A 14,619-nucleotide genomic window follows, 5' to 3' on the forward strand; every position below is an offset into this window, starting at 1 on the left:
TTCACACGGTCTAAACGAATAAGAGACGCAGAATAATTAGATTTTTTTTAAAAATATTTTGGTAGGAAAGCGCTTCCGTCAGTTGGTTGTATTCTTTTTGGTTGGATTGGATTCAAGTGACGGCACCGACTACGATTCTAACCTACCAACCCTAATAAATTATAACTGTCATAAAAAAATACCTTTTAGTTTCCGTGTATAGTTTTAAGATTTAAATATATTTTAGACTTTTACAAAATGAATAAATTCTGATGTTAATTTTTGTAAAAAATTATTTTTTTTATTTTGTAAAATTTATAATCATTATTTTTAGTTCATATTATTATATAATTACTTTTAATTATTTATTTATTTATTAAAGATTTAATTTATCATTTTAGATGTTACTCGTAGTGATTATTTATAAGTTTTTAAAATAAATATTATTTATTTATTTAAAATTATTTTTAAGAATAAAAATAATATTTTTTATTTTAAAGGGATAAAAATAAAATAAAAATATATATATTTTTAAGTATTAAATGTTAATAAATTTTAGAAAGATGAGAAATAGAAAATAAAAATATAAGAACCAAAATCAATACTTCTACATTTTATAAGCACTAAAAAAAATATGTAAACTTAATTTTAAATAATTATTTAAAAGATATGAAATGTTTGTAAAATAAATTTATAAAAAAAATTAATTATTTTATGACTATATTCTAAATAAGAATAGAATAAAACGGTATTTATGTTCTATAAATGTGGTTATTTTACATGTAGATTCCCTAAATTTTAATTTCATCACATTATTGATAGTTTTCTATAGAATTGATAATTGATTTTTAGTTGTGTAGTTAAAGTTTGAATCAACTTATATTTAATATAGGTTGTTCTCAACACTTTTAATATAGTTATAAAATAGTTTATATAAACAATATTATAAAACGGGTATAAAAGTATTTATATCCACCATAATAATAAGATAAAAAATATATATTATTATACAAAAATTTGTAAAGAAGATTGATAATTAATTTTATAATCATAAAATTAAAATTTTACCCTAACTTATTTTTAATATATGTTGTTTTTACATATTTGAGTGTATGTGTTGCTTGAGATATTACTAAAATTAATTTATGATATGCTTATTAATGGACAATAATAATAATATTTTATTTTTATATAGAGTATCGTCCGGTTGGTGTTAGATTTTACTGAAAAAATATAATTAAAAAAACTATAAAAAAAATAATTGTTACTAAAAAAAAACTTAAGTAATCTCAATCTTTACAAATTACATAATATAAATAAGTTTAATAATGTAAATTTGTTAGCTTAATATATATATATATATATATATATATATATATATATATATATATATATATATTTGGTACATAGTATTAAAATACTTATTTGGTTGATAGGATACCAACTATAATAACAGAATGAAAAGTTATATTATTATGCATAATTTTTTAAAAAGGATAAATAATTAATTTTGTAGTTACGTAACTAAAGTTGACCGTAACTTATCTTTAATATAAATTATCTTTAAACTTTGTTATATATTTTTAAAATTAGTTTATAATATGTTTATTAAGAATTAATAATGATAATATTTTATTTTTATTTATGACATCTGGTTGATGATACATTTTATTAAAAAATATTAATAAAAACTTAAAAAAATGTTATTAAAAAAAAGCTTTAGTAATTTCAAATTTTACTCGTGACATAATATAAAAATATTTAATAATGTAAATTTGTTAATTTATTCCACGCATACATATATAATAAATAAATAGATCGACAATTCTACTCAACATAATCTCTCTTTTTTTTTTCTTTTTAACTTAGTGGGACTTTATTTTTTTTAGCTACATTATGTTATAGTGATGAAGATCTTCATCTCTCCTAATTATATTTTCTCATAACTATCATATTTTGTAAATCTTTCTGTAACAATTATATTTTTATTTTAGTTAAAAAATATACCAAATAAAATTGATAACATGTATGACTAAAATAGTCCATATTTTAATAGGTGTGAATAATTTAGAAAGGTTAAAATGTGATTTAAGCATGAGTAACATGAAACAACTAACATTTCAAATAACTAAAGAGAGAAACTCTTTCCGCAATATGCCCTTGAAACTATATTGAAGCTATATTCTTATGAATATTTTTTCTTTTCATTTTTTTTCTTGTACGTAACTATTTTATAGTTAAATTACAATTTTTTAATATCTTAATAGCTTTATTTTCTTGCAATTAAATTATTTTTTGGTGAATGTGATTTCAAAATCTTGTTTATTTTGTTTATTTTTAATTTTTAGATAAAAAAAATACACCATATAAAATGGAAAATGAAATAGTACAAAGATAAAAGATAAAAAAAAGTTAAATGCTTTTCTATTTAAACTTAATATCTATTTCATTAATTTTTAAAAAAAATTATCTTTCAAACTTTAAACATGAACTATACATAATATTTTAAAAAAAATTTAAATTTTTTTGTGTATAAATAGTTTTTAGTTTAGTTGTTTTATCTTCTTATAACAAAATTATCTTCTAGTGAAAAGAGTTTATAAATCTCGTAATTATTTTAGTGATTTTTTTTGTAATTGACATATTTAATTTTTTAATTATGAATTTTTAGATAATTTGATAAAGTTAAAAAAATATATATGAGGGTTAAATTTTAGGATTTAAGATTTATGATTTTAGGGATATAGAGTTTTGGAGTTTAAGGTTTAAGATTTAGGCTTTAGAGTTTAATTTAGTAACTTGATTTTCTTAAAATAAAATTATCTTCTAGTAAAAAAAGAATTATAAATCTCATACTTTTTCTAGTAATTATTTTGTAATTGACATATTTAAAATTTTAGATAATTTGATAAATTAAAAAGTATTTTATAATTAAATTATCTTTTAGTGAAAATGATTTACAAATCTGTAAAAACTTAAATTAGATAAGAAGTTAAGGAAATCCCTAAAAACGCTCCCATAAAAAAATAATTCTTAAAAACGCTTAATTCACATTTAATACATAAAAATTTATTTATTAGTTTTTTAGAAAATTAGTTAATTGTTATATAAATTTTAAACTTGTGCAAAAAGATTAAAAGAATTTAATTGATGTGATTTTCTGTTTGTCAAAGCATTTTTAATACATCATAAGCAGATTATTTCTTATTAAAATAATATATTTATTTTAAATAAGCACATATGTAAAAAAAAATGAATGAAATTTAAAATTTGTTTGGTGATTAAAAATTGAGATAGTCTAAATTTTTAGTGCTGTTATTATGTATTGTAATTGAATAGATAAAAAAAAAAGCAAATTTAGTATATCTTAACTGACATTTAATTCAATATAGAAATATAATTTTATCTTTGTATAAGTTGTGCAATGCCTTTCCAATAATAAGGAAATGCAAGTTGAGTTGTTTACGGTAACAAGTGTTCCAATCTGTAGTGCGATAATCGAAGTGGCATAAGCATGGTCCATGATGTGCAGTGATGGCAAATGGCAATGCACCAAATAAGCACTCCCCCAGAAGGAACTCTCCAGTCTCCACTGTCCCATACCAAAACAAGATGTTCATTTATCATTTATGGAAAAGCTACTCATTGCATCAATGTAGCTATCTATAAGGTGTCACTGTCTATTTCGTCTTATGTTTCACTTCAAAAGTCGCAAGTATATGGAAATAAATGGCCACAAAATTATCATTTCTTATATTTTAGGTTTTTCGGGAAAGTGGGTTATATTGCTTCCTGACTCAGCCTATTAGTATAAACACTGGTTTGTGGGTTGGGTGCCATTTATGGAGTGTGACGGTGTTAGTCACTGTTTTTCTTAAACCCAGGGAAGCCGAAAGTGTAACGGCAAAAATGAAAATTCAACCTAAAGTTTCATGCATTTATTTAAAATTAATTTTTTTTTTAAGTTTATCTACACATTTCAATGAACGATGCTTGATCTTTCTTTCTTCTTCTTTTTTACGCGGTGCGTCTTAAAATAAGTATAATCTTTGATTGTTTTGTATAAATTATGTAATTATCCATTATGATTCTCACATTCAACTTTTAACAACTAATAACAGAAATCACTATTAACCTAAGAATATATATTCAAAATATTTGGATATGTACTATATAATATACATATAAGTGTAAAAATAATTATATATGTATAAACACAATATAATTAAGTATAGTAATCCAGTAAATGTAACATATATATATATATATATCTTAAGTTGTTTGTTAAGTAATATCTATAAACTAGCTACATAAAAGTAGCATCTAAATAGTATCAAATGCTACCATCTATCAAATGGTTTCCACTGTTCACTTCTTTATACTTATCCTTGTTTTACTCTTATACTAAGTATAATTATCATAATCTAATCACATGAAAACAAATAAGAGTAAGCTACAATCTAAAGAATCAACATTGTCAACAGAAAACATGAATCATAATCATATATTCACATATCATGCTTAATTCAACATTTTCATGCAACACATCATATGTACAACAATCAACTATATGCGTTGTCACGCATTTTAACTATAAAGATATCTTATAATATGAGTGAACAATCTAAGTGATTTAACCTTTCTAAATCAATAACATGATCTATTCAATCCATCTATATTAATAGCCAATTGGGATATCAATCCCTGACAACTTAGTTTCTCGGATGTCGTCACTTGAACTAGGAAGTCTAGTATTCTTATTAGAGTACATAGAACAACTTGAGTGTAGGCCTATAACGACATTAGATATATCAACTAAGTCATATATGAGATTAGCCTATCAAGTGTCAACTATCCTCTAAATACTACGCCCTTTTGATACTAGATTAGGGACTAAGTCTTTAACTTTGTACTTTACTCAGTTGGTAACTTATGATCTGTATAGCTTGACTTGACCCCTATAATATGATCACTTATAGCCATTATGCCCCAACTTGGTCCAAATATACTACACCAACTAAGGTCATAGAGGAGACTCAATTATCCACTTCAAGGGTCAACTTCTCAAGAAGGATTTTCAATCAACTGGGCTACCAGAGCACCATAACACAATATCCTCACAATGAGATATATAACTTTAAAACAATTTATCCTCTAAACCTAAGTCAATCAACATACATGCCTAAAATGCCTAAAGCATTTTCAACATCAACACCTCAACAGATTCATCTATATTCATTATCTCATGTCAATGGATATAGATTTAATTCTAAAACTGTCGGTAAAATATCGCTAATAAATGTTATTAGTGTAACTCTACATTTATGTGCATATTAGCATGGAAATAAAAAAGGTATATGACCCACATCTTTTTATTTTTCATCAACATAATTTTCTTCTGTCAAAAAATTCTATAATTTTATTTTTTACATATGTTTTTCTCTTTTTAACTAGTTTTTTTTTTATTATTTCTTTTGTAACAAATAAGAGCTTAATGAGAATGATGATAGTAAAAATTGTGGTGACAATAATAATATCACTGACAATGGTGATAGTAACAATAACAATAACTATAATGATAAGGACAACATGGTGGTAGGTGATGACAACAGTAATGATAGGTTAGAATGACATCAATAGTTAAGGACAATGGTGGTAGGTAGTGATAGTGGTGTTGGTTGGTGATGGTAAGAGTTAGGGTATTTGACACTGTCGACATTAATGACTCTTTTGTAAGTCAAATACAAAATAATTATATTTGTTTTATCCTGTACCATACTTTTTAACGAATCAAACAACAACAAAAAATATATGAAAGATAATAATGATTTTACAAAATTATTTTCAAAATATAACGCTTATTATGGAACTCAGAGAGCATTATTTACTAAAAAAAATTAGATTGTGCGCAATGACACGTCATAAATGGATTCCTTCTCTTATATATATATATAGAGAGAGAGAGAGGAGAAATATTCATTTATACTAGGAGCAAGTTTATCTATACTTCCGGTTGAATTTAAAGTTCTTAATGTATAAATCAAATATGCAACTTTTTAAAAAATTTAAAAATTATTTGATATTTTGTTTCATTAATTCAAATTGATGAATAAGCATAAAAATATTTTATACGTTTATTTGAATTAATGAAGCAAAATATCAAATAATTTTTAATTTTTTTTTAATTTTACAGACTTGATTCATATATTAAAAATTTTAAATTCAATAATTATATCGTTAAAATTTAATGTAGAACATGGGTTTATTAAAAAAGTAAGTTTAAATAAACTTATTCCTATAATAAATAAATCTCCTTATATATGTTCTTTATTCATACTTGAATACATCTTGTGTGTTTCCTTTTGAGTAAACTTCTATTTTTAGTGTAGGCGCTAAAGACTAGTTTTTTAAAACTATAGAATGACTTTAGTTATTTATTTCGGTGGATATAGAATTGAGTTGTTGATGAAATAAAATTTATACCTTATTTTTTAATGCGTAAATTAAAAATATAATTTATTTTTGTTTTCATGTGAAACTACAGTATTTACAAATGGCCCAACAAGAAATGGACATGATATTCTAATTGTGGCCCAATTGTCAAAGAGATTAACATAAGGATGCACACTATTTTTGTTCAGCAGCTAATGTATATTTGAATTGGTGGAGAATTGAATTTACTGATTTTTGAAAGTAGTAAATAATTATTTTTGTAGTGAACTCGCTATGATTTTATCTATTGAGTTAATCACTTATAAACTGTCAGTGTAAAGTTTTTTTTACACTGACAACTAATCATATTTTTTAATAGTGTCATGTCAGTTGTTTATTTAATGAAATAATAATAAAATAAGTAACTTTAAAAGATATAATTGGTTGTCAGTGTAAAATTTTTTACATTAATAGTGTATGGATGAGTAACTTTTATCTATTTATTGTTTTAAAAAATCATAGTGAATTCTCCACCAATGTAAACACACTAAATCAATTGCTCTTGAAATCAATCTTGCTTGAGTGCCATAAAGAGCTCAACTGCAGAAGTCAATCGCCACCACCGCTGGTTAAATCACTCAAATTAATAGGAATTATAAAGTAACAAGGAAGGAAAGATTCTTTCGATGAAAAACTTCTTAATATTTATAAATGTATGGAAGAGGTAAATGGGGTTAAGGGTAGAGTGGTAGACCATGTACCCAAAAAAAACAAGGGTCAAGGGATAACTAGAGAGTGCCATCATCAATCCCAAAATTTTGTAGCCTCATTTAAGATTCTTAAGTAGAAATATTTTATGGCACCATCGAGAAAAGAGAAAGAAAAAAAAATTCTTTATAAAAAAATTGAAATAAAAACACTTACAATTTAATTATCAAAATTAGATTTTTTCTTTAACTTTAAGTTATTTAGTAAAAACAATAAATATGCAAAAAAAAAATAAAATTACCAACAATATCCCTAACTTGTAGTTGAATAGTGAATACCTTTGCATTTTTTTTTTCATCTCTACTTTTTCTTATTACATAATTAATTTTATCACATATATTTATGTCAATTATTTATAAGAAAATATTGTATAGAATTAATATAGTAATAAAATTTGTCTTGTTTCTTGTCATGTTGCTATCTCCCAGCTCTAAAGGATAGATCGACAGCTAATTAACAAAATGGGATGAAGTGACCTGCGAAGACCACTGGAAATACTACTTTTTAAAATTGTTTAGTTGACGATGAATGCAAACACAACATCCAAGATCATGGCATGCGTGTCGTCTTCTTCTTTTCTTCTTTCATTTGTTGCGTTCCACGTTCCAACGTAATAAACATGTGTCATTGGGTGCTTGTGGGGTGGCATTGGTTGTGGAGAACAAAAACTTTGATAGAGTATTGGTTTAGGATTTTATAAGATTTTAAAAGATTTTTTTTTTAGTTAAAAAGTTTGTAGGTATTCAATCAGGATTTTATGTCACTTAAAAATAATCTAGTAATATTTAATATAGATTTTTAAGATTTTTTTAAGAGTCTATTAAAATTCATTGGTATTTATTTGATACCTTTTAATTTACAACTTAAAATAATTTATTGGTATTCAAAATATAGGAATTTTAAAGGATTGTTGTATTAGAAGAATTTTGAAGAACTTTTTAGTGGTATCTATAAATATCAAATTCATAAAACAATCTCATCTAAACTCATCAGATTTTGGAGGATTATTTGAAGTGACTTTTCATCTCTTTTTTTTCTATGCTCATGTCTTCTCCATTTTTTTCTCTTGCTAATAATATTGTATTATTGCTCATATATAATATTGTATTACTATTCTCATTCCATTCTCCTATTTGGTAAAACTTCTATATGTAAATGATAGTGTCATTAACCTGGTCTATTTTTCTCTCCGTTCTCTTTAATTGACTTGTTCTATTTTGTTCTATTTAGTTGATATTGTTCCTCAGTTAGATAACACAAAAAACGCTTGAAATTTTAACTTTTAAGTAGTAATTTTTTTATAACATGCATCAAGAAAATGGAAACGTAAAAGCTAAAATTGATATCATGATCTCTATAATCAACTGTAGATCTTCAAGACCTTGTAATCAATTTAGATTTATTAGAATAATATATATATATATATATATATATATATAATATGAATTTGAGTTAGAGTTTTTGTGAGTAGAATGATATAAGAATGGATCTTAATTGGAGAAAGAACCCTCAAAGTACAAAAACTGCGACCTTTCTCCCTCTCTTGAATTTGTTACTCCTATCCTCCCCCTTTTATGACTCAACGATTATTTTATTTCTTCTTTTTATATTATGAATTATATTTTTTTTTATTTTTATATTGTGAAATTAGGATTTTTTATATTTTAAAAAAGAAAATTAACATAAGATATTGCAGTATCTTAAAATTCAATACTAAAAATATTTTTTCACGAGTGAATAATTGAAAGCAATTAAAAAATTAAAAAAATTCATTTTGTACTTGTAACAAATTTTAGATTTTTTTCTCCTAATTGATGTTTATAAATTTCTAAGATATTTTAAATGAATAAAAGTGTATAAAAGACAAATTTTTACTCAAATACTAATATAAAATGAAGGGACATATTTAGTTATAAGAGAGTAGGGTAGTTGTCCAACTGTTTTTTTAATCATTTATAAATTTATAAACAAAATATTTTAAATCTACGAAATTTTGCAAAGTTCACAAAGTCTCACAAAATCCATTAAAATCTTAACTTAAAAGTCTTGCAAAATTCATTAAAATCTTAATTGAAAGTCTTGCAAAATCCTACAAAATCTTAAAAGTCATGAAAATTCTACAAAATCTTTTAAAATCCACAAGACTTTTTTCAACTAAAAAAGTCTTTTAAAATCCTAATCTAATACACCCCCTTTAGTTAGTAATTGTATATAATTCCTTTTCTTTCTACCTCCGTATAACCAAATTACTAATTCACTAATATTAATATTAAGAAAACTAAAAAAAATAAATTTTTATTTTTGAAAATATTTTTGCACTATTTTTTTTTCATAATTAATATTGTTAACTTTTTTAACCAATTATAATACATATATTTTAAAGTGTCTATAATTATAGATTCCATCAAATTAAGAGAACATATTTTAATTAAGATCACTTTAATTTTGAAATAATTAACATATCAAATATTATGAATTTGATCTTATATAAAAAAATAAATAATTACTTTAAATTGGATATTATAAATCTATACTAATATATAAAGGGCATACCCTTTTAGTAACTACCTTGGTTTCCATATTTGGTTGACATTATACCCTTTAATTTTAATTTTTTTTAAAAATAACATTTTTTAATCAAATTTAAGAACTCAAAATTAATAGACTAATTATAATATCAATTAGACCAACATATTTTCATTACTTAATTTTTATTTTTTTTATTTTTAATAAAAGCATAAAGTGCCTCAATCCTACTAGTAAGAATAAAGATTATATTATTTTATAACATTCATATTAATTTTTATAAGAAATGATTCACACAATATTTCAAAATTAATAATTAAATATTAATATATACTCGTAAGACGTGATTAATTTATACTCATCAAACATTATTTTCATAGGACAAAAATAAAACCTAAGAGAACTATGTCAATTCTCTTATGTCAAGACAAAATTTACAACCATTGAGATAAAAAATTTGGTTATAATATTCGATATATATTTTTTAATATTATCTTCACCATATTATTTGTCTTATCCAATATTTTTCTCATCTTTTACTTTTAGTGTCTCTCTTTATTTATTATATAAAATATATAATTAATTGATAAATATAATTTCTAAACAAATAACATACAAAGCTTCAAAGACAAAAGTATTTCATTTTGTGAAAGTACCCATATCGGGTAGATCGTGGTACATATGTAGATGTAGACATTGATTACGTTTAGACGCTTACCAGTTACCACTAGGTGTGCCCTTAGGTATTACTTCAAATTAATTTTTCCTAAAAAATGATGGTTTTTAGTTAAAATAAGGGAATGTTTTCCTTTATTCCTCTCATTTATTTTTAGTTTCATTACTCAATTAAATTCATTCATCTTTACTTATGAAGTTATGAAATATGAACTTGTTAAATTCTTTTCTTAAATGTTTATAATAATCTACATATATGTTATTTAATTTGTTATATTGTGTATAGTAATATAAACATTGTCCAACACTTCTCTCACATGTCACTTACTGATGTATTGCGCTCTCAATTTTTCTCTTACTTTTCATTTCACTAACCCTTTTTTATTTTCTCTTTCACTTTTGCCTTTTCTCTCTTGTATTCTATATTAACATATCATTACCTTAAATTTTTGAAGATTATCGATTCCATACCAGTATGAATGCAATACAGGCTTTCAATCTTCCCTTAAAGTAGAGAGCGTTGTATCTTTAGACTGAACAAGAGGAAAAGCCCAACTATATGAATCAACAAATGGCCTATTAAGGTGGACTTGGTGGTAAAAGATTTGAGTAATTTGTAACAATTCTAGATTCAAATTTTTCTGTCGCCAAAAAAAAATTTATTTGCTAGGGCAAGTTAATGTTGCATATTCACAAATCAAAACCATTGACAAGTCTCAGAACACTCGTTAAAATTGTGAGACTCTACAATCACTCAAGTAAATGTGTTTTTTGGTTCCATGTAAAGCATTCAATGCACATTCAGCCAAAAGTTACAGAGTACCATCTATAATTTTGTAATTTGACTTGAAATTTTGAGAGCAACGCAGTTTCAGGGTGTGAATCCAAACACAGCTAAAAGCTGCATCCTAAAAGAAATTAAAGAAATGGTTGGTTACTTTATATTGATGAGTGTGAAACTTGAGAGCAAAACTAAGATTTGGGGTGCACTAAAAATGTAAAGGGTCATCTCAAATAATGTCATACTTAAGTAGCAAAAGGAAAAGAATCCTTTCACCCTTTTTCTCTTCAGGGGACTAAGGAGTCTCTCTTTGTATTCTTGAGGGAACCGGTGGCTTCATTATTCCATCTTTACCTCTTTCACAGTTATCTTCTTTTACAGTACATAGCACTCTATCTGGACTGTAATATCCCTTTAAGACATTGCTTGAATTTGAAGGACTAGATGTTTTTATCATATAAGAAGTGTTGCTACCCATAGGAGAACTAGGTCCAGTTTTGGTTGACACTACATCTTCCCGAGCCAAAGGTGAAATTGAAGGCTGTTCATCAGTATCAATTTCTTTCCTAGAGAGTTTATCTTTATCTTCTACAAGATCATAGTTATTTGCAGTCCGTGCTTCTTGAGCAAGAGAGCACCAGCAACAGCATAGCCAAAGTGTGCAATCAGAAACTGAAGTCTTGCCAAAACAGAAGTCATAGGCAGGTAAATTGAATCTCTTTCTCATTTGGATCCTCCAAAAGCCACCATAAAGTAAACCAAGGAAACAAAGTATGATTCCAAAAACTACTAGAGCCTGCCTAACATTGTCATCATCTATGTTAACAGAAGCCAAAACAAAAATCCAAAAAGGAGCCATACAAAACAGCATAAAAGTGGCAATATGAACATACATGTTTCCAAAGCCAAGCCTCTCCATATTCCACCCAAACACACAAAAGGTGCAGAAAAGTGAGAGATATGCTAAGGAAATATCGTTCCAAATGTCAAGTACTCCTCCACTCCAGTTTGGTCTATTTTCAACAACCCTTTGTTCATTTTTGGATGCAAATGAATATTTCTTCTCAAATGGTTTCTCTCTAAGCTGCTCTTGCCTTTGAGAAGCAGTAATTTGAAGCTGTGCTTCTTCATCAATCTCACAATCATAGTCCTTCCCAAGTGGGCTAAGAATAGTGTACATGCCAGCAACTGCAGGAGCAGCAATTGCAAAAGTTATGCATATTCCAACACCAATGGCAGGTCTCTCAGACCTTTTATACCCTATGTTTAGACCACAGAGTGCATATTGAGCAAAACAGTTAACATGAAGGAGAATGATCACTACCATCATATGAGCACACTCATGTGGCTTATAAGTGCCATTCTTGCAGTATACCTTTCTTAGTCTAGAGATGTCATTTGGTCTCCATCTGATCAGAAGAACAAGGTGGTAGAACCTCTTAGGATGTTGGTACAAACACATGAGTGTAAACAGTGCATTGAGTATTTGGTTGTTTACTTCAAACCAAGCATTTCTCTGAGACTTTCTTGGTATCACACCATTCAACATGCCTGTCATGACAAGGAACAGAATTGCACCCGAAACAGCGACACAGGTGATCCACATAAAAAGTGCCATGTTCACCGGGCTTCTGATCCATTCCATGCACATCTTCTTGACTGAACCCCCATCAAGCTTCTGAGCAAACAAGCCACTGAATCGTGCTTTTAGGCTCTTTGGACGAGAAGGCACAGATAGTGAAACCTGATCTCTCTCAGTAGCAAGCCTCTTGAATTTGGCAGATGCAGAACCAAATTTAAGAAACTTTATCCTATTAGGAACAGAAGAACTTAAGGTGCCTTGAAGCTTACTCTGAGGATCTTCACTGCTCAGAAATGTTTTGTCTGTTGTTGAAATATCTATAGATGCAAACTCCTTCACTTCACTCACATTAGATTCCTCAATTTCATCTTTGGGATTTCCAATCCCATTATCAAGTGAAATCATTCTGATTAAAAAACTCAGACCGTTCTAGATCAAATCAGAACAAATACTGCGAAGAGGAAACTATTCCAAGATTACAAATCCGTACTAAACTTCTTATGGATCCATCCAAGCACCGAGGAAGATGACAAAGCAAATATAAAAAAAAAAAAATAAAGACAGAATTGGTTATTTATTTGATGATGTCCCAAGATTATTATACACTTAATAAACAATTTAAAACCAGAAATGAAAATCGAAATCAAATTATAATTATACAACAAAAATCAGCTCACAGTACAGTGACATATGCATGAGACAAACACCCAAACAGACAGGCTCACATAGTTTTTTTAAGAATAATTTAAATTTTGAAGGCACAAGTTGGTGGTGAAAAATTGTAAGGAGAGTTAGACATACCGATTAGCTGGCTCATGACGATGAAGAAGTGTGAATGCAAGTTATTTGAAGTTGTTCAGAAACAAGAAATTGTATGCAATCAAAAGTACAAAGGTAAAGTAAAATAAATAAATAAATAAATAAAAGTGACACGCATAAAGTAGCAAAAACAAGAAAAACTCCTGGTACTCACAGGTTACGCAGTCAAAGAATGTGGGATGAATTAAGATTGTCTTTTCAATTCAACGTCCAAATATAACTGCTGGACGCTGGTTACCGGCTGCCACCGTCCAGGAAAAGTAAAGGCAAAGGAAGTACTGAGAATATGATAAATTCATTTTGTGGGGCAAAAGGCTAACAAAGAAGATCAAAAGTATCAACTTGTCAACCATCAATGCATCATCTCTCTTTTATTTCCATGCACGAACGTAATTAACTATCTTTTTTCTTTTTTACTCAGATAGGACCATGAGCTATCCGGCTATCCCTCTTTATATTTAACAGTTATATTTATAACTCAAACTTGAAATTACTGATTTACCAATTCATTCTTTCATTATGATTTACCAAATCATACTTTCATTAATAAAAAGTCAATAAAAAGCATATTAATTAAATTATTGACAAAACTTAATTAAATGATAATGTTTATTAGAGTGTCTTATTGAAGGAATAAAAAAGCTGCGACTGTTTTGTACTTTTATTGAGATTGGAAAAAGAATACGACCATGATAATCAAGAGAAAAAATATAAAAAGTTCAGTTCCCATTTTCTCTTTGAATCTTTCCTTTACAAAAATTAAGTCGAAATGTAAAGCAGAACTGTCATGATGCATTGTTGGGGAATGAAAAAAGTGAAAAAGAGAGCGATAGAGTTGCGAACAGTTGGGCTTTCTTTTATTATTCTACTGAATTATCTTTCCTTGCTCTCACGAGGATGATGGGCATAATTTGCGATTGAGAACCTTCCTTAGATTCCATATAAACTATAATTTGTTTACCATTGGCTTTACTAGGCGAAAATCTTACCGAAGAAAACCACCAACTTACTTACAACTCTATATATTAATTGGCAACGTATTCATATATTTATAAAT

General features: G+C 26.6%; 1 protein-coding gene across 5 annotated transcripts; it reads right to left on the minus strand.

The window, feature by feature from the left end:
• Positions 1-11,134: 11,134 nt before the first annotated feature.
• On the minus strand, positions 11,135-13,996 carry LOC109816565 (uncharacterized). Of its 5 annotated transcripts, none has more exons than XM_020381631.3 (2): positions 13,717-13,996; positions 11,135-13,194 (listed from the first exon to the last, which is right to left on the minus strand). In XM_020381631.3, exon 2 carries the CDS (start codon positions 13,146-13,148, stop codon positions 11,457-11,459), a length of 1,692 nt encoding a protein of 563 aa, XP_020237220.1. In that variant the 5' UTR covers positions 13,149-13,194; positions 13,717-13,996; the 3' UTR covers positions 11,135-11,456. The 5 variants fall into 5 exon arrangements, with proteins under 5 accessions (XP_020237220.1, XP_082927540.1, XP_020237214.1 ...); XM_083071414.1 differs by having other exon boundaries at positions 11,135-13,237; positions 13,717-13,995; XM_020381625.2 differs by lacking the exon at positions 13,717-13,996 and adding an exon at positions 13,545-13,710.
• Positions 13,997-14,619: the final 623 nt, after the last annotated feature.

The sequence above is a fragment of the Cajanus cajan genome, chromosome 3 (genome assembly GCF_000230855.2).
Source record: "Cajanus cajan strain Asha chromosome 3, NIPB_CcT2T_4, whole genome shotgun sequence".
Lineage (NCBI taxonomy): Eukaryota > Viridiplantae > Streptophyta > Magnoliopsida > Fabales > Fabaceae > Cajanus > Cajanus cajan.